Source organism: Equus caballus, chromosome 7 (assembly GCF_041296265.1).
Source record: "Equus caballus isolate H_3958 breed thoroughbred chromosome 7, TB-T2T, whole genome shotgun sequence".
Classification (NCBI taxonomy): Eukaryota; Metazoa; Chordata; class Mammalia; order Perissodactyla; family Equidae; genus Equus; species Equus caballus.
Genome location: NC_091690.1, coordinates 74,202,042 through 74,222,845, shown reverse-complemented (window position 1 = coordinate 74,222,845; position 20,804 = coordinate 74,202,042). Strand labels below are relative to the sequence as shown.

At 36.6% G+C, this 20,804-nt stretch overlaps 1 protein-coding gene across 10 annotated transcripts in view; it reads left to right on the top strand.

Annotated features, from left to right (window-relative positions):
- Positions 1-20,804, top strand: part of NUP98 (nucleoporin 98 and 96 precursor) — a 106,148-nt gene that overhangs the window by 18,814 nt on the left and 66,530 nt on the right. For 2 of the 10 annotated variants that reach the window (XM_070274537.1, XM_023645830.2), the window contains exons 7-12: positions 577-757; positions 2,085-2,248; positions 5,287-5,424; positions 7,547-7,610; positions 13,524-13,616; positions 20,082-20,222. In XM_070274537.1, coding sequence (XP_070130638.1) covers positions 577-757; positions 2,085-2,248; positions 5,287-5,424; positions 7,547-7,610; positions 13,524-13,616; positions 20,082-20,222 — 781 coding nt within the window. Of the gene's footprint in view, positions 1-576; positions 758-2,084; positions 2,249-5,286; positions 5,425-7,546; positions 7,686-13,523; positions 13,617-20,081; positions 20,223-20,804 lie in introns of all 10 variants that reach the window. The other 8 variants (XM_070274536.1, XM_014741698.3, XM_023645828.2 and 5 more) reach the window with 5 other exon arrangements.

Sequence of the window (20,804 nt, the reverse complement as noted above, 5' to 3'; positions counted from 1 at the left end):
GTCTGTCTTTCAACATTGTGAGATTTATCCATGTTGCTGCATGGAGTTACAATTGGTTCATGCTCAATGCTATGTGGATAGTTCATTGTCTATTTTGACTGTCATCCTTGATTGTAGCTATTACTTCTTCAACATCCCAAACTGTTCTTGCTTTATCGTAGTGTGCAGAAACAACCTGACGTGTTAAGCTTTATCCTTTCTGCCTAAATTTTCTGAACTCCCCAGAATCCTCCCATCTTTTAATCAGCTAATTTTTACATTTATGATGACAGTAGACCAAGATTATTGTATAGCAGTGTACTAAAAGAAGTTATTTTTTATAAAGGAAAATTAAAATGAAGATGTGGTTGGTCCTTTGCCCTGTAGTATTATATGGTATGGATTTTAATGTCCAGCATACACTATTGAAAATGGTTTTCTGTAATGATATTATGTTAATGTCATTACGTAGTTTTCTTTTTTTTAGTCATGATTCCTATGTGAACATAGAACTTGAATACTAAATTCAAGTATTTAGTCTCCTAAATAATTTTTGGGTGCATATTAAGATTGGAAATATATCTTCTCTTATTCCAGGAACTTCGTTTAGAGGATTATCAAGCTAACCGGAAAGGCCCACAGAGCCAGGTGGGAGCAGGTACCACGACTGGCTTGTTTGGGTCTTCTCCAGCCACCTCCAGTGCAACAGGACTCTTCAGCTCCTCCACCACTAATTCAGGCTTTGCCTATGGTCAGAACAAAACAGCCTTTGGAACTAGTAAGCACTTGACATCATATTGGGCCATATTGCTGAGGGACTGACAACTAAGAGTAAAATTTAATTGTAATAAGTGCTGTGGAGAAAACTAATTCAGGGATGCTGGAGGAATAGGGAGTGCCTGGTATGTATGTGGGAGGTGAGGAGAAAGACAGTTTTAAATGAAGGTGGTTAAGAAGGGCTTCACTGATAAGATGACATTTGAGCAGTGACCTCTCTGAACAAGATGAAGGATAAAGCTGTACAGATTTCTGGGGGAAGAAGATTCCAGCTACAGGAAACTATAAGTCTAAAAACTCTGAGTTTTTGCCAAAGAGGAGAGAACAAGAAGTACTGGGGGATATAGGGACTATATTTTATAAGACTTTATGGGCCAGTGTCCCAATTTGAATTTTTATTTGACTTGGGAAGCCATTAGGTGGTTTAAAAAGAGAAGTCATGTGATTATGAATGAAGGATCATTCTGAAGGCTGCTATATTAAAAGTAAATTGTAAGGGGGCAAGAAGAGAAATAAATCAGTTGGAAAAGATATTGCTCAGTCTGCATGAGGGAGATGATAGTCCTGTGGTGATGGTAAAAATGTCAACTTCTGAACCCAGTTTGAATATTGAGTTGTTGGGATTTGCTGATGGGTTGATTTGATGTGGGATGTGAAAGCCTAGGATGATTACTAGATTACTTTATACAAATGTCACTTTTGCAAAGGTAATACATATATATGATATAAAGTTCATGAAATAAAAACACTGTAACCAAAGGTCTCTTCTTTCCCTCCCCCAGCCACCAGTTTGCCTCTATAGAAACAAGCAAAAGTTAGATTTTTTCATAGCCTTCTACAGAGATTTATACAGACACAAATACACAAATAAATACATATTTAAGTGGCATTTAACATTCTTTTCAATCTTGATATAGTGATTTGGTTTAGCCATGTATTCATTCTGAAGTACTATTGTGTCACATTCTGTGTTGGATATATTGCTATAAAGAAAAAGCCTCTTTTCTCAAGACTTAGTCCAACAGGATTAAGATACACACATGCACTTTGAGTGTAATGTGGTATCTTGTAAAATAGAAGAAAGCTATGGGCTCATAAAGAAAGATTACTTAGCCCAGCCAAGGTTCTTGAGGTCAGAGTATTATTGTAGGAATTAAAGTCTGAACCAGTCTGGAGTTAGGTGAAGAAGGGTGGAAAATGAATAGTTTGAATAGTGAATGAATGTAGAGTAATTTAGATATATAATCAATAACATAAGACTGTTGCAGTAACTGGGTAATGAGAAGTGTTGGGATTTTTTCCTTTCCTTTGTTTCTTTTTCCTGAAAGGTACAACTGGATTTGGAACAAATCCCGGTGGTCTCTTTGGCCAACAGAATCAGCAGACTACCAGCCTCTTCGGCAAACCATTTGCCCAGGCCATAACCACCCAGAACACTGGCTTTTCCTTTGGCAATACCAGCACACTAGGACAGCCGAGCACCAACACCATGGTAAGGAAACAGGCCCTTAGTTAATTCCAGGGCTTATTTGTAGAGCTAAGTAATGAGGCTTCTAATGTCAGATTAGCAAGTTCTACCTCTCTTGCAGTTCTGAAGGGTTGACGGTAATGTAGTAAAGAGAAGAGAGCAAAATCTTTGAATAATTAAGACCTAGATTTCAGCCGAGACTCTCCTCTGTACTCATTGAGAGCCTGCTGGGCACATCATTTATCCTTCCTTAGCGTATTTTCTTAGCAGTAAGAGTTGCTTAGTGTGCTAGAATTCGCCATCCTGAAGCTACACCTTAGGATGTTGACTCCAGCCATTCTATAGACTATAGGAGAAAAAAACTTATGAATTAATAGCTGTATTTTGCAGTGTTCTTTCAGCTTTTGTCCCTTAAGCAGAGTCAGGCTTAAAATAAATTTGTTTAGTTTGTTAAAATAAATAACGGAGAACTAAAACTCAGAGACATATTGGATAATTTCTGTTTCTTTGCAGAAAGTAAAACAGGAAGTCCTTAACCGTCATTACCTGGTTATTTCTAGGGACTCTTTTAGAGAAGTATAAAATTAAAGGATAATTCGAGGTAGGATTTAGTGATTAGAATTCTTGAAATTTACCTGGTCTTTAGAGATACTTTGCCTAATTAAAAAAAAGTACATAGACCCAAAAATCTTCAAAATGCTGTTAAACCAAATTCATCAACATATAAAAAGATTACACACCATGACCAAGTGAGATTTATCCCAGGAAGGTTGGTTCAACGTGTGGAAATTAAGCAATGTGTAATAAACCATAGAAATAGAATAAAGAACAAAAGAATTCTTTGATCACCTAAGTAGATACAGAAAAAGCATTTGACATCCTTTCATGATAAAAACAACAAAGAATAGAAGGGAACTCAGAATAGCCAAAACAGTCTTGAAAAAGAAGAAAGCTGAAGGACTTAGACTTCTTGATTGTAAAACTTACTACAAAGCAGTAGTATTCAAGACATTGTGGTACTGGCATAAGGCTAGGCCTAAAGATCAGTGGAATAGAATTGAGAGTCTAGAAAGCAACCCTCACATTTACAGACAGTTGACTCTCAGCAATTCACTGGGGAAGGCATACTCTTTTCAACAAATGGTGCTGGAACAATGATTTTCCACACACAAAAAAATAAGATTGGACCCTTTCTTCACACCATTGTGGTAATTATAAAAGTTAACTCAAAATGGGTCAGATACTTAAATGTAAGAGCTAAAACTGTGAAACTCTTAGAAGAGGAGTCAGGCAAAGGTTTCTTAGGATATCAAAAGCAGCACAAGAAAAAACGAGATTATACTTCAGCAATATTAAACACTTGTGGGTCAAAGGGATACCATCAAGAAAGCAAAAAGAATACCTGCAGATGGGAGAAAATATTTGCAAGTCATATATCTTATAAAGGACTTGTATCCAGAATATATAAAGAACTCTGATACTTCAATAATGAAACAATAACCCATTAAAAAATGGGTCAAGGACTTAAATAGACATTTCTCTAAAGAAGATATACAAAAGGCTAATATGCACATGAGAAGACATTTAACATTAGTAGTCATCAGGGAGATGCATATCAAAACCACACCGAGGGCCGCCCTGTGGCTGAGTGGTTAAGTTTGCATGCTCTGCTTCTGCGGCCCAGGGTTTTACCAATTCGGATCCTGGGCCCAGACATGGTTTTTCTTTAAAATAAAAACAAAACACCACACTGAGATACCATTTCATATCCACTAGGAAAACTATAAACAGAAAGACAGACAATAATGTGTTTTCAGGAATTTGGAGAAATTGATACCCTCACACATTGCTGGTAGAAATGTAAACTGGTACCACCACTATGGATAACAATTTGGGGTTCCTCCGTATGTTAAATATAGAGTTACCATATGACCCAGCAGTTGCACACCTTGTTATTTCCTCAAGAGAAATGAAAACACAGATGAGCATAACAGCATTTTCTTAGTAGCCAAAAGGTGGAAACAACCCAAATGTCCGTCAGTGGTGAATGGATAAACCAATGTGGTATATCCATACAGTGGAATATCATGTAGGCATAAAATGAGATGAAGTACTGATACATGCTACAGTGTGGATGGAGCTTTTAAACATGCTAAGTGAAAGAAGCCATTCATGAAGGCCACATTTTGTATGATTCCGTTCCAAATGAACAAATCTATGGAAAGAGAAAATAGATTAGTGGTTGGTTGCCTAGGAATGGGGAGTGACTACTAATGGGCCTGGGGTTTCTTTTTTGGAGTGATGGAAATGTTCTAAATTTAGAAAGTGGAGATGATTGTACAACTCTGAACATACCAGAAAAAACCCCACTGAATAGTCCACTTTAAATGGGTAAATTTTATGGCATGTGAATTATGTCTCAATAAAGCTGTTTAGAACACTACATTGAGTTCTCAATTCAGCAATAGTCCATTAGTGGAATACTGTTCTTTTAACTAATGCATAAACAAAGTATCTTCTTAAACATTGGATGATACAAACCTATTTGAAATGAGTGTAGTTTCTCATCTCAAATTAAGAAGACTTTTTAACGTTTAACTCCTGCCTCTGTCCAGATTTATTTGATTATTTTCAGTTATTTGACTCAAACTCCATTTGCCACTTCAGTATTGATTAGTTCTTTTGGCATAGCTCTCTGAAAATGAAGTACCCTGTCATATCATGTTTACGTCCTTACAACCCTGATATCTGTTAGAGCACAAGATTTAGTGTAAAGTCTTATTAGCTGCCCAGGACTTTGAAGCTTGACGGGCTCAGATGTAGATGTGAATTTCTGGTCCTGCCACTCAGGAGCTGTGACACTGTGGGCAAGTTTTTAGCTGCTCTGAGCAGTATTTTCTTTTGGAAAATGGCCCTATGAAGAAAAGAAATGCTCTAGTATCTAGTATACAGTATCTGTCACAGAAACTTAAAAAAAAATGGCAACTGTTGTTATTAGTATAACACTATTAAAGAAAACTGACTATTGTAGGATATCTTTTAAACTGGATTACTTTTTGCAGGGTTTATTTGGAGTAACCCAAGCCTCGCAGCCTGGAGGTCTTTTTGGGACAGCTACAAACACCAGCACTGGGACAGCATTTGGAACAGGAACAGGCCTCTTTGGGCAGACCAATACTGGATTTGGTGCTGTTGGTTCGGTAGGTTTTTGCAGTAGACTACAATTTGAAGATGTGTATAAATCTGGTAAAGGAATTTCTAAGAAATTTGTCTTGCAAGTGTTTTTATTGGATATATTATATTGTTTGGTACTGATAGTAACTAAAAGTTATTTGGTACAAAATGAAATAGGTAACTTTAATAGGTTAATTTTCAAATAGTAAGTTCTTGTTAAAATTTCTTTGCCTGAATGCTTGTGTGCAGTTTACTTCTGATAGCAAAATATCACTTCAATCGGTGAGTTTAAATTGTTGAATCTAAATTGAGATGCTTTCTCTCTTAAAAACAGATTTTTTTCTTTTCCTTTTTTTTGGTGGGGGGTGCTGAGGAAGATTCATCCTGAGCTAACATCTGTGCTGGTCTTCCTCTGTTTTGTATGTGGGTCACTGCCGCAGCATGGTTGTGGATAAATGGTGTAGGTCCACACCCAGGAACTGACTCTTGGCCACCAGCGTGGAGTGTGCAGAACTTAACCAGTAGGCTATGGGGCCAGCCCCAAAAGTCAGATCATTTTTAACTCCTAGTTCTAATGTCTGTTTTGGGTGATAAGTTGGTATGATATTTGAGAATTAAGTATTTTTTGTGTTGATCAAGTTGCTCAAGCTGTTGATCTTCTTACAGTTCTCATGCTGCTGGAGGTTTAACTGAATTGTTTTCCTTGTTAAGTCATTTAAGTAAAAAATTACCACGTAAACTATATGAGAATCAGTATGAATCAGTCAGTCTGTATTATGTCCCCTTGATAAAAAAAACTTTGAACATGCTGTTTTGGATAGTTAAAAAAAAAAAAAAAGAAAAATCCCCAAAACGTATGGCTCTGTTTTCATGGAGATTGGAGTCTGTTATTGCTTAACTTTGTTTGGGCAGCAAATGGAAGTGAGAAAGTGAGAAAATTATTTAATGCTTCAGAAAGTCCTTATTTTGTACCAACAACTTTATTGAGATGTTATCTACATGCCATACAATTCAGTCTTTTAAAGTTTACTGAGTCCAGTGGTTTTGAGTACAGTCATGCAGTAGTAGACAGGAGCAGACAGTACATACAGTCGATTAACAACAGGGATACAGTCTGAGAAATGTATCATGAGGTGATTTCATTGTTGTGCGAACATGGTAGAGTGTACTTACACAAATCTGGATGGTATAGCCTACTACACACCTGGGCTATATGGTACTAATCTTATGAGACCACTGTTATGTGTGCGGTCTTTTGTTGACTGACATGTTGTTATGTGGCACATGACTGTATATTCAGAGTGTGCAGCTATCACCATAGTCAATTTTAGAATATAATCATCACCCTAAAAAGAAAGCTAATACTCATTAGAAGTCACTTCTCATTTTCCCCCAATCACCTCGAGTCTGCTTTCTGTCTACAGATTTACCTATTTTGGACATTTCATTTTTTTTCCCCCTTTTTCTCCCCAAAGCCCCCTGGTACATAGTTGTTTATTTTTAGTTGTGGGCCCTTCTAGTGGTGGCTTGTGGGATGCTGCCTCAGCGTGGCTTGATGAGCAGTGCCATGTCTGCACCCAGGATCCGAACCGGCGAAACCCTGGGCCTCCAAAGCAGAGCACGTGAACTTAACCATTCGGCCATGGGGCCGGTCCCTGGACCTTCCATGTTAATGGAACCACATAATACGTGGCCATTTGTTACTGATTTCTTTCACGTAGCATAATGTTTTGAAGGTTCATCAATATTGTAGCATATTTAAATTTTTTATTGTAATATTCTACTGCCAAATAAAATTCACAATACGTTTATTTACCAGGTAAAAAAATATTTGATTGCCTCGTATTTATTTATTTATTTATTTATGTTTTTGCCTCGCCGAAATCTTGTGTTTGCTGGGGGTTCCACTAACTTCTCAGACTAGGAGCATTCTGTACTTATAAAGTTACTCTTACTCAGATTAGTAGATTAGTTTATTTTTCTGATAGTCTTTATTCATCCTCCTACCTTTTTTTAAAAGTTATAATATTATAATATCTTCTTTCCCTTAACCCAAACCCAATCTAGTATACTTGAGGTAACCTCTCTTTACTGTTTGGAGTGTATCTGTGTGCTACTTAAAGTTTTCCCGTATTCTGTTCTTTTTAGACCCTGTTTGGCAATAACAAGCTTACTACATTTGGAACCAGCACAACCAGTGCTCCTTCATTTGGTACAACCAGTGGCGGGCTCTTTGGTAACAAACCAACCCTGACTTTAGGAACCAATACAAACACTTCCAATTTTGGTACATATAAAAAGCAGGTTTGGCTCTCTTAAAGTTACACTGACTATACCACACATCATTCTCCTGATTCATATGATTGGGAATATTAAAAAATTCTCAGGTAAGCTTTGGCTCGATGTGAGGTACCAGAGGGAAAGGTTTAAAATCATGGGTTGAGATACTTAAAAGAGATGTAAATTGCCTTTTCTCATTCATATTCTTTTGCCTCTCTGCTTAGGATACAATGGGCCCTTCAGCACATGCAGTAGTACCTTTTAGAGAGTTGGCTCTCTAGTGGAGACAGATAGGGGAATGTCATTTTCTTTGGATTACGTCACCAATCGTTGAGAAATCATAAATGAAACATTTGGCTGAGATAACACATTTTTCTTGCCAGGTTTTGATCAGGGAGGTAGTGTAGTGCACAGGCAAGACTTGATGTCTTTTTTAAAAAAATTTTTTTGTTGTTTTTTGGTTTAGTTTTTTTGACATTTGATGATTCTTATTGAAAGTTGAAGCCTTTCTGACTTAGGGGATTATTCAGTAGTTTTCTTGCAGTTGCAGAAGTTTTATTTTTGAATATATGTTCGTTGTGAAAAATTGGGAAAATATAGATAATGTTGAACAACAATTAAAAAAACAAACCCTAAACTACTCTTCAGAAATACACTGGGAAAATTTAAACCCGTTTAATAGAAACATTATATTATTTTAAATGTCCTCTATAACTAATTAGGTTTTCAAACAAATTTGACGTTATTTGTGTTAAATTAGATACGGAAAGTTCATTTCATTACCAAGGGAAATAGTGGGTTAGATATTTGTTAAGAATGTCATGTACCAGATACTTCATTAGGCACTGGATATGTAGTGGGAGTTGCGATAAGGTCAGCAGTTAACACAGTTTTTCAGTGAGTTTTTGAATGATCTTGTAATGTACTGGAAAAAGAGACTACATTAAGCATCCATTGGAAGGTTTTATGTTTTCACAGAAATGTGAACTACATGAAGGAGGTAGATAGGTCCTTGTCGGGTACCAATTCCTAAATTTATGTATTCAATTTGATTTTTATAACCCCTTTTGTTGTGTTGCTCACTCTTGATAATGATTCTCGTTCCACCTGTGATTCTTTTTGGTTATACTCTGTGAGAGAATGATTTTGAGGTATTGGACTTGGTTAGCATGGGTAAGGTATCTGTTTTGTGTACTTATTTCTTATCTATAAAATTAAGATGGGAGAGATACGGGTTAGATATGTGTTTTTTCAACCTTTTTTTTTTTTTATCAGTCTTACCTTCTCTAAGGAGCCTTTGTAGACCATTTTTTTCTTAATCATCTTCTCACCTTGTGAGATTTTGATACCACAAATATACTATGTATCTTTTTATGTACTCTTAACTTTTGGAGGGCCATGAACCATTGTGTATCTGTGATTTTTTAACCACTCAAGAACCAATTTTCACTCCCTTTGAAAATGTACATTTTTTTGTGGCTTTTTTTTTTAATAGCATACTTCATGTTCAGAATTAAATCTGACACAGTGCTTGTATAGGCTATCCTTGATAAAATAGGCTGGATTTTGAAATATATTTGATGTTATTCCATAGGTAGCAGCTTTTTGAGTTGTTTGGAGACTTGTATGAATGTATTTATGCTCATGTTCAACGATTTGAAAATGAAAGTTCTCATCTTTATCTGATGTGCCTACTAGTTTACATGCTGAATTTGAATTGTCCTGAATTTTTTTTTATCCCTAATACTGATCCAGTGCCTGGCATAGAGTCGGTGCTCACTAAATATTTGTCAGATGAATTAAAGAATGAATAATTGGGGCCCTGAGAGGAAGGATTCCCTATAAGTCATATGGGAGTTGCAGGGTGGCAAGTTTTGTTCTACCCTTGGGTGAACTTACCATTCTCTTACTACCCTTGAGGGAACCAGATCTAAGTAAGACTTTCTTTGATGTTCCTATTTTCTTGAGAAGCAGTCGACTTTGGTTTTGTGGACAGGGATAATCTTCTGATTTGGAAATAAGTCATATGACAAATCTGGCAATAGAATAAGGTTACACAAAAGATTTGGAGCATCATTATAAAGTTAGTTACACATTATTCAGTATGGGATTGTTTTTTGTTCTGGTGGTGATTAAGTCACAGTTCACGTTTAGGATTTCTGCTACAATTATTGTCGCCAGATCCTTAAGTCATTCTTTAGAGTCATTGCCAGCTCATTTTCTTAATAAATAATTATTCCTGACAGGGATGAGGTTATGATTAAGTGAGTACTGTATGAAAGTGCCTGAATTTCTGAGTGAATGGAGTAGGATTGTTTTGACAGAGAAATTACAGGCAAGATGCCAACACTTGTGAGCAAGAGTTTAGAGAAGCTGAAAATCCTTGGGATATTGATGAGATGGCACTGGACAATAAATCAGTGGTTCTTCCATGCTACAGGGTTAAGGGGACAATTAAGGAGCTATTTGTATGCATAAGCATCTTTTTTTTTAAGCTGATTTTTTGGAATTGAAATTTAATTGACATATAACATATTAGTTTCACGTGTACAACATAATGGTTCAGTATTTGTATATATTGCAAATGGTCACCACAATAAGTCTGGTTAATATCTGTCACCATATATAGTTACAATTTTTTTCTTGTGATGATAACTTTTAAGATTTACTTTCTTAGTGTAATACTGTGTTATTACCTGTAGTCACCGTGCTGTACGTTACATCCCAGGACTTATTTTATAACTGACAGTTTGCACCTTTTGATCCTCATCACCCATTTCACCCACACCCCCCACCTCTGGCAAGCACCGGTCTATTCTCTGTATCTGTAAGTTGTTTTTTTTTATTTTTAAAGATTCCTCATATTGTATAAATGAGGTTATGACAGTCTTTGTCTTTCTCTGTCTGACTTATTTCGTTTAGCATAATGCCCTCAGAGTCCTTCTGTGTTGTACCAAATGGCAAGATTTCATTCTTTTTTATGGCTGAATAGGATTCCATTGTATATACAGTCTGCCTTCCATATCCATGGATGCAAAACCCTCAGATATGCAGGACTGACTGTATTTGTTGTACTGTGCGTTTTACGTAAGGGACTTGAACGTCCGTGGATTTTGGTATCTGCCTGGGCTCCTGAAACCAATCCCCCACGGATACCAAGGGATGATTATATATACTGTATCTTCTTTATCCATTCATCCATCAATGGATACTTAGGTTGTTTCCATATCTTGATTATTGTAAATAATGCTACAGTGAATGTGGGGATGCATGTATTTTTTTGAGTTATTGTTTTTGTTTTCTTTGGATAAATACCCAGAAGTGGATTTGCTGGATCATATGGTAGTTCTATTTTTAATTTTTTGAGGAACTTCCATATTGTTTTCCACAGTGGCTGCATCATACATTCCCAGGGGATCCCTTTTCTCCACATCCTCATCAACACTTAATATTTCTTGTTTTTTTGATGATAGCCATGCCAAGAGGTATGAGGTGATATCTCATTGTGGTTTTGATTTGCATTTCCCTGATTAATGATGAGCATCTTTTCAAGTATCTGTTGGCTATCTGTATGTCTTCTTTGGAAAAATGTCTGTTCAGATCCTCTGCCCATTTTTTAATTGGATTGTTTGTTTTTTTGCTGTTGAGTTGTCTGAGTTCTTTAAATATTTTGGATATTAACCCCTTATCAGATATATGATTTGCAGATATTTTCTTCCATTCAGTAGGTTGCCTTTTCGTTTTGTTGATAGTTTCCTTTGCTGTGAAGCAGCTTTTTTTTTTAAAGATTGGCACCTGAGCTAACACCTGTTGCCAATCTTTTTTTTTTTCCTCTCTAAAGCCCCCCAGTATGTAGTTCTGTACTGTAGTTGTGGTCCTTCTGATTGTGCTATGTGGGACACTGCCTCAGCGTGGCTTGATGAGCAGTGCCCTGTCCATGTCCTGGATCCAAACTGGCAAAACCCTGGTCTGCTGAAGCAGATCCTGTGAACTTAACCACTCAGCCACAGGGCTGCCCCCATGCAGAAGCTTATTAATTGACGTAGTCCGCTTGTGTATTTTTGCTTTTACTGCCTTTGCTTTTGGTGTCAAATCAAAAAAATCATCGTCAAGACCAATGTTAAGGAGTTTACGCCTATGTTTTCTTCTAGGAGTTTTATGGTTTCAGGTCTTACGTTCAAGTCTTCAATTCATTTTGAGTTAATTTTTGTGTATGGTGTAAGATAGCGGTTTCATTTGCATGTGGCTGTCCAGTTTTCCCAACACCATTTATTGAAGAGACTGTCCTTTCCTCATTATATATCCTTGGCTCCTTTGTTGTAATTTAATTGACAATTAATTGTCCTTAATTTTAATTTAAAAAATTGTTTTGAAATCATAGAGTTGATAAACTTTTGTTGGTAAGAATCGGAGGAAATGTGTGGTATAAACAGTGTAAGTTGGGACTTACTTCCCTCCTGTGGGTTTGAGGTAGTTCACGCATAGTATCTTGTTTTCTGCCATTTATGGGGCTGGAAGATCCTTTGTGGTTAAATTTTAACTCACAAAGACTATCTTCAAGTACATTTCTGTTTTTTTCTTTAAAGAAAATTGACTGTGCTTGAGTAAATAGTACTCCATTTTGGTGGCATAGCTCTTACTTAGCACAATTAAAGAAAAGATTTAGTGAATGCATGAATTAATGAATTGAGAGTGTCACGTTACTTGCTTGGATTTTTAAATGACATTAGCAGTATGTTTTCAAGCTGTTTAAATTCTTAGCTTTTGTCTTTATTTTTTTCATTGAGATAATAATCCAAATACTGACGTTATAACATTTAATATTCCTAGTTGGTGATACTGTCATATATTCCAAGATACTGTCTTTACTCTGTTATCTTTTGGACTTCTTCCCTGCCATGATCCCTTGTTAGGACTTCAAGTGTTTTATAAACAGTTTGCTGGCCAGTGATTCTTTATATTTTTATCTGATCAGAAGAGATTAATGATATGTTCATTAGGTGTTTTGCTGATATTTAGCTCCTAAAGGAGTGCAGAAACTTTGTGGACATATCTGAACAAAAGAGAAATAATAGCAGTAATGCAATGTAGGTATCATTGTGAGGAGTCCTGTGGATTTTAGAGGGGAATCCTAGGATTTTTCTCTTAAATGTTGGGTCCTCATGAGGAGGATGGTTTGTTCAACTCTCCATCATCTCTGATAAGGAAACCGTTCAAGTCAAGAAAAGTTATTCATAGGTTATCTTCCTCTTTTTAATATCACTTAGCTGAGCCCTTGAGTGGTCCTATAAGCTGATTGAGTATGACAGCTTTAAAGCTCCTCACGTGTGATCACACACACATTACTATCCATACCAGGTCCATCGTTCAAAACAAAAGCTGCTGTAGCGATTTTTATAGGTAATTTTCTCTTACCAAGACCCTTTTAGGTTCAGTCAAGTGTCTTTATTTGTTGATTGCCTTATTTTTAGTGAGAGTTTGAGGGAATGAGTTTTTCTTTCAATAATTAAACATGAAACGTAGGTTGAGGCTTTGAGCCTCACAAAGGGAATCTTCCCCAAGCTCAAGCACAATCACTTTGCTTTAATATTGGGTATTATTCTATATTGAATTGGTATTTCAAGTCTGAAGTGTAATTATGTAAATAGGGAGACTTGTGGGGTCTGTTTACAGGCATCAAAACTAAATTAATAAAAGTTAAATTAGCCTATCACTTAGGATTTATAAATATTAATAACTGAAAGGATGCCAAATTTAGGTCAGACTACTTTGTTTTAAATTCCCTTGTACAGGAAATTGAGAGTTGTGTTAAAAGTACAGTCCACTCATTCTTTTGTCCTTTTAGGTTTTGGCACAAATACCAGTGGGAATAGTATTTTTGGAAATAAAGCAGGACCTGGGACTCTGGGAACTGGGCTTGGTGCAGGATTTGGAACAGGTAAGGAACTGTAACAAGATTATGGAAGTGATACAACTTGGCTTTCTAATTGGTGGAACTTAAGACCCCTGTTTGATCATATGCCTGGAAATAAGAGGCCTAGATTTTTATTTTCACAAATGGATTTATGTTCAGTTACACTTTGCCAGGTTTTAAAACGTTGGCATATTTTTCCTAGAGGCTGTATGCTCCCTTTCTACAAAATGTTTGTCCTCTCATAGTGCTGTCTATCTGGGACTTTCAGTATTTAATGTGAGACTTGTCAATATGATGACATTATTAACTTTCAGTTCCCCTGTGTTACCTTTGTAACAGGGATTTGAGACCTTGAACTGTTTATCAAGTAAGCTTTATTACCCTAATAGTAAGGCAGAAGTAAGAGCATGTGCTGAAATAATTAACAAATACTCTGAGGTTTTGCAAGGTCTATGCCTGCTTTTCGATTCTTTCCACCTTGATATAGAGCTGAAATGTCAAACCTTTGTTTCTGTTCCTGCTGTTGATAATTATTTCTTAGTGCCTTTGAAGACATTGAGCCTTCTACCTGCCCAGCTGTTGTAAACTATTGGAAGGTCATGGTGGTCATAAAATGCTTAAGTGCTTCAGCATGTACAGTTCAAGGTTGTTTAAGCATATAGTTTTGCCTGCTTTCCCAGTTCATCTGACTGTGGGTGTGGTCATTTAATGTAAACCATTTATTTCCATGGTCTTTGCTTTCACTGTCCACTTATCTTTTGTCTTTGCTTCTATGCTCTGATCATTTATCTGTCATCTTCTTTTTAATAGAACCTCATTTTGTACTCTATGAACTATTTCATTTTCTTTTTGAAATAAAAGATGTAAGTGCTTGTAAAAAATTCGACAATATGGAAATATCATGAAAAGTCCACATCTTTCAGCTGTAGAAGTAGCAGCTATTGAAAGTTTGGCATTTATCTTGTTAGATCCCTTTACATACATTTTTCAGATGTGCTTATATACGTTTATATACACACACGTACACTTATACATTTGTACATATATGTGTTTTATATAAGGATTTTTTGTTACATTCTTTTTTTGGTTCAGATTTTTGTTTTTCCTTTTTCTCCCCAAAGCCCCCCGGTACATAGTTGTATATTTTTAGTTGTGGGTCCCTCTAGTTGTGGCATGTGGGACGCCGCCTCGCTATGGCTTCATGAGCGGTGCCACGTCCACACCCAGGATCCAAACTGGCGAAACCCTGGGCCACCGAAGTGGGGCGCGTGAACTTAACCACTCAGCCATGGGGCCAGCCCCTTTGTTAATATTCTTAAATGGAAACCGTATCCTACATGGATTTTCTTTTAAACCAAAGGCTGAGATACATTAGTTGGATGTAATATTAATGTAGTGGGCTGCAGTCAGCATTTTAAAAAAATGAACTAGAATAAAAAAAATCATTGTGTATAGCCAGGTCAAGTATAATTTTATTTAGTTTTTTAGTTTTATATATGTGTGCTATGGGTCTCAGTGTGTATTTCATATTGTACACTGCAGTGAAAAATGCCTTACATAGCCTTCTGTGTTTCATTTTTTTATTTCCCATGACATATGGGCATATATTTTTTCTTTTGGTCAGTATATATAGATCTAACTCATTCTTTAAAGAGAATTGTTTAGTATTCCATACACTGTGTATATATGTGCGTACATAAACATAACACATAAATACATTGGCACACCATAATTTATTTTACTTTCCCCCTATTGAGGGACATTTGATGTTAGCACTACAGTAATGAAGACCTCTGTTACATCATTTTGTGTGTGTATTAATTCAGGATTGATTCTTAGAATTGAAATTGTCAGAAGATACACATATTTTGAACTTTGAACATTCTTGCTAATTTTCTTTCCAAGAGGAAAACCAGTTTGCATTTTTGCTCATATTGTATAAAAGTGTATTCATTTTCACATACCGTTTACATATTGTTGGGCTTTTTCATCTTTGCATGCTTGATAGTGGAGATTGGTATAATCTGATTTGCCCTTCGCTGATTACTGGTGAAGGATATCCTTATGTATGTTTACTGGCTGTTTGAATCTTTTGGTTCTCTATGTTTACTATTCAATCCTTGTTTCTTAATTTATCTTTGAGAATGGTTTATATCTTGTGGATACTAACTCTCTATGGTGGATTTCATTTGAGCTTTTTAACTTATCCAAATTCTACCATATGTATTTTACAGGAAATAAAAACTAAAAAGCTTTAGGTTTTTTTTTTTAACAGTATGATCCCTAAACTTAAGGAGAATACATCATCTGACATCAGTGTTCTCTTCTAATCCTTGAGGAAAAATTAGCTTTGATGTGGGCAAATTAAGGGCTTTTTCAAGGGTGGTTTTGACTCTAGACAGTTTTTGAACCATGAACCTAAGGCCTAGGTAAGATACTACTCTAAGGTTTGTTACAGATATTTCCACCAAGTCTTTATGTTTATCATTTAATTTTGTTTATGGTATCTTCATGTACAAGTTGTATTTTTATGTTGTCAAAGTTGTCATCCTCTCCCCTTTGGCTTCCACGTCTTGCAGGTTGTGATTAGTAGTGCCTTCACCTGCAGTCCAAGATTATAAAATGTTTTATAACTTTTTTCTAATGCTGTTGTCTTCTATTCCACAATAATGTAATATTTCAGCCTCTTTATTTGAATATATTCAGTTTTCCTTAAATAGTTCTACCTCACAGACAATGAATTTTGTTTTTAGTGCTGTTATATATTCCTCATTCATGCCTTGTCCACATAAACTAAAAACCAAATACAATGAATAAAGATTTTACACCCCTGACTTTAGCAGCAGTAGATCATGTAGGGAAACAAGAATTGTGAGAATCACTGAACACACACTGTTGGAATTCTTTGATGATCACATCTGCTAAAGCAGACTTTCTGGCTTTGAGAGGAATGTGTCTAGAGACTATTGTAGATAAACACCCACATTTATGAACTCTGCGTCTCATGGTATCACAAGCAGAATAGCACTGTAGCTTTGGGCTGTGTTTTGGGGGGACATTAGCTAAGTGGGTATTCCTGTGCAACTTCTTGTTTTGAGTGATGGATATTCAAACTCATACCTCAACAGAAGTAAATTTTCCTCTAACATAGGCCTTTGGGTACTTCATGAATAATTGACTATAAAAATATTAAATGTAAATATATAAAAGATTTTTGTACACTTAGATTTAAGCAACCAATCTTAGCATAAAATGTTTTAGAGTCATGCACTGCATAACAAGGTCTGTCAACAATGGACTGCATATACAGCAGCGGTTCTATAAGATTACTGCCATATAGTCTAGGTGTGTAGTAGGCTATACCATCTAGCTTTGTGTAAGTACTCTATAATGTTCACACAACAACAAAATCACCTAAAGATGCATTTCTAAGAACGTATCCCTGTTGTTAAGCAACTCATGACTGTATATTTTCCTTTGGTATGTGATTTTTTCCCCCAGTGTGCTAAGGAACACTCATTGAATCATGGGTGTATCAGTTTCTTGTTTCACAGTGATATCATTAACTGTCATTAGCACTATCAGTAGTACTCCATTTTCTTGGTGGTTACTTAGTGATAATATTAAGAAGTTTTAGGGGTGGCCCAGTGGTGCAGTGGTTAAAGTTTGCATCTAGTAAAGTTTATTGTTACACTGAGACATACATAGAAAAATCTACCCAAAGCTAATAGAGACCATAAATAAAATTAAACTCTAACATTTATTAGAAGATTTCAGAAGAAATAGAATCATTTTCACTTTTTCCTTGAGCATCCTTGGAGTTTCCAGGGACGGGACACTATTGCCATGGTACCCCCCCCATATATCTTCCTTATGATTCTTACAAGTAATCATAAATATAGGACATTTCACAAATTAATATTATCATACATCAGAATATCCTTCAACTTGTGAACTATTAGTAAGTCCTTTCATTAAGCATAAAAAACCATTTCTGCGTAATATAAAACAGATTTGGATAAAATACATCTTTTCCATTGACAAATTGCAACAGTATGTAATTTACAACACTAAATTTTATGACAATCCCTTTCCAGGTCACCTGAACCTCCCAGTGCCTTTTTTATTCTTTTGCGGGTTATTGCAGTACAGTGGTTTTTAGACTCTTTCACGGTTCTTCATCCAGGGCTGCTCCAAAGGTGAGGGAAATACAAACCCATTCAGAACAGAAATTTTTATCCATTTAATATATTCAAGTTTCATCTAAGTTTGTTTTGGGTTTTTTTGGTGAGAAAGATTGGCCCAGAGCTAGCATCTGTTGCCAGTCTTCCTCTTTTTGCTGGAAGGAGACTGTTGCTAAGCTAACATCTCTGCCAGTCGTCCTCTATTTTGTATGTGGGACACCGCCACAGCATGGCCTGATGAGTGGTGTGTAGGTCCATGCCTGGGATCCAACCCACGGACCCCAGGCTGCCAAAGTGGGGGGCACAAACTTAACCATTATGCCACCAGGCCAGCCCCAAGTTTCATCTAAATTTTGTTTGGGGATAAGGAGGTGTTTGCTACCAAGAAAAAGAGAGAATCTTGAAATTTGTGCTGTAAACTACATCCTTTGAGGGAGTAATATAATTTTAGTTTTTCTTGTAATTTTCACCAATTTCTGATGGTTTGAACTTTAAAAGAAATCTTATTCCCTGTTCCAAAGCTAGACTTTTTAAGGTGAAATAATCCCATTGCTACATGGTTGTCTTGTTACTAATAAGGTTGGGCTGTTAGGGAATATTAAGTCCATTCGGTAAGCACCCTCACTAATTTATATTGTATGGATTCTTTGAGTATAAATTTCCTATCCTTTTTTTGGTTGCAATCTCAAAGCAGTTCCCATTCGATATTTTGTTCTTTTTTTTTTGAAGAAGAAGATTAGCCCTGAGCTAACTACTGCCAGTCGTCCTCTTTTTCGCTGAGGAAGCCTGGCCTTGAGCTAACATCCGTGCTCATCTTCCTCTACTTTATATGTGGGACGCCTACCACAGCCTGGCATGCCAGGCAGTGCCATGTCCGCACCCAGGATCCGAACCACTGAACCCCAGGCTGCTGAGAAGCAGAATGTGCGAACTTAACTGCTGCGCTACTGGGACGGCCCTTCGATATTTTATTCTTGCTGGGGAAGATTCACCCTGAGCTAACAACTGTACCAGCCTTCTTCTGCTTTATATGTGGGTCACCACCACAGCATGGCTGATGAGTAGTGTAGGTCCGTGCCTGGGCTCCAAACTCAAGCTGCCGAAGCAGAGGGTGCTGAACTTAACCACTACGCCACAGGGCCAGCCCATCCATCATTTTGGCCTCTGAGTCTTATGTTTTTGAATTGATTTTCCTGATAAACCATATCTCTGTCAAGATGCATTGATACGTTAAAAGGAACTTGAGATCTTCCAAATTGCCAGTAACTTTTTGAGGAGGAAGAGAGAATGGAAATGTTTAAAAAAATTTATTCCAATAATTCTAAATAACAAACTTATTGTAAATAACTAAATTCTCCCCCATTTTACACTTTAAAAATCACTGCTGACAACAGCGTCCATAAGCAAGATTCATTAGGCTTTAGAACTTTACAAGTTTCTACAATGGATTTCCCCCTGTTGAAAGTAAGTTCTTATTCCATCCAGGCTGATTCATGCTGAAACTAGAATCTGTTTAGTAACCTCATCACAAGGCATTGAGCTTTTTATTTAAAAAAAAAAATTGTCTTTGTCTAAAGTAGTTTTCACAAGATGGTATACTTGAAAGTCTTCACTTTTTGCTATTCAAAGAAGATAGATTTGGTTTTCTGTAGTTCAGCCTATTTGTTAGTCAAAATGATGACATTGTAATTGATTCAGCTGAGTATTTTGATTTGCAAATATTGAAATTTAAGGAGAATTCACAATTTTTTAATTCTTTCAAAATCTGTTTTAGTATACATTCACGGTTAAGAGCCCTGCTTGTATTATCAGAGGCACTGAGGATTGAACCCCACTTTCACCATTTACTACATTTGTGACATTGAGCTAATTACTAAACCCTCCTTTTTCTCATCTGTAAAATGGGGATAATAGTTCCTCCTTCAGGCTTGTGAAGATTAAATGAGATGGTGCTAGCTAATATTTAGCAAGTGTTAGTATCTACCAGAACTCTTCTTAATGCTTAACGTGTGTTTATTCATTTCAATCTTAGGATAAATATTAAGCTGTGTATTATTATCTCATGTTATAGTTGAGAAAACTAAAGCACAGAGAGGTTAAGTATTTTGCCTTGATGTGTATAATGTACTCAGCACAGTGTCTGGCATATAGTTAGCTCTTACTGTGCATTTATGTATTAGTTCTTTTATTGAAATGAATAGTCATTATGAAGTTTCCAAATGTATTATATTTTTAAGTAACTGACCTCTGGCATAACATTCAAAGGATCTTCTGTGGCGCTTTTTCTTTCCTCTTGTCTCCATAGCTCTTGGTGCTGGACAGGCATCTTTGTTTGGGAACAACCAGCCTAAGATCGGAGGGCCTCTTGGTACAGGAGCCTTTGGGGCCCCTGGATTTAATACTACGACAGCCACTTTGGGCTTTGGAGCCCCCCTGGCCCCAGTAGGTAAGTGTCAGTCACTTTAGAAGGCTTTACTCAGTTTATTTCTTGCTAATACTTGCTGACCTGATTTTCTACCCTACCCTACCCTGTCCCACCCCTACCACAGCAGTACATACACACACGTCATTAAACAATCATGTAGTGCGGAAGGGCTTATAATAGATCCAGGCCTGCCCTGCTTCCCCACTGTCAGGCCTACTCCCCAAAAGAAGCCACTTTTTTTTTTTTTTTTTATGATAGATTACAACCTTGTGAGATTTCAGTTGTACGTTTTTGTTAGTCATGTTGTGGGTACACCACTTCCCCCTTTATGCCCTCCCCCCCCCCTTCCCTGGTAACCACCGATCAGATCTCATTATCAATATACTAACTTCCACCTATGAGTGGAGTCATATAGAGTTCGTCTTTCTCTGACTGGCTTATTTCGCTGAACATAATACCCTCGAGGTCCATCCACGTTGCTATGAATGGGCCAATTTTGTCTTTTTTTATGGCTGAGTAGTATTCCATTGTGTATATATACCACATCTTCTTTATCCAGTCATCAGTTTCTTGGCATGTAGGTTGGTTCCACGTCTTGGCTAT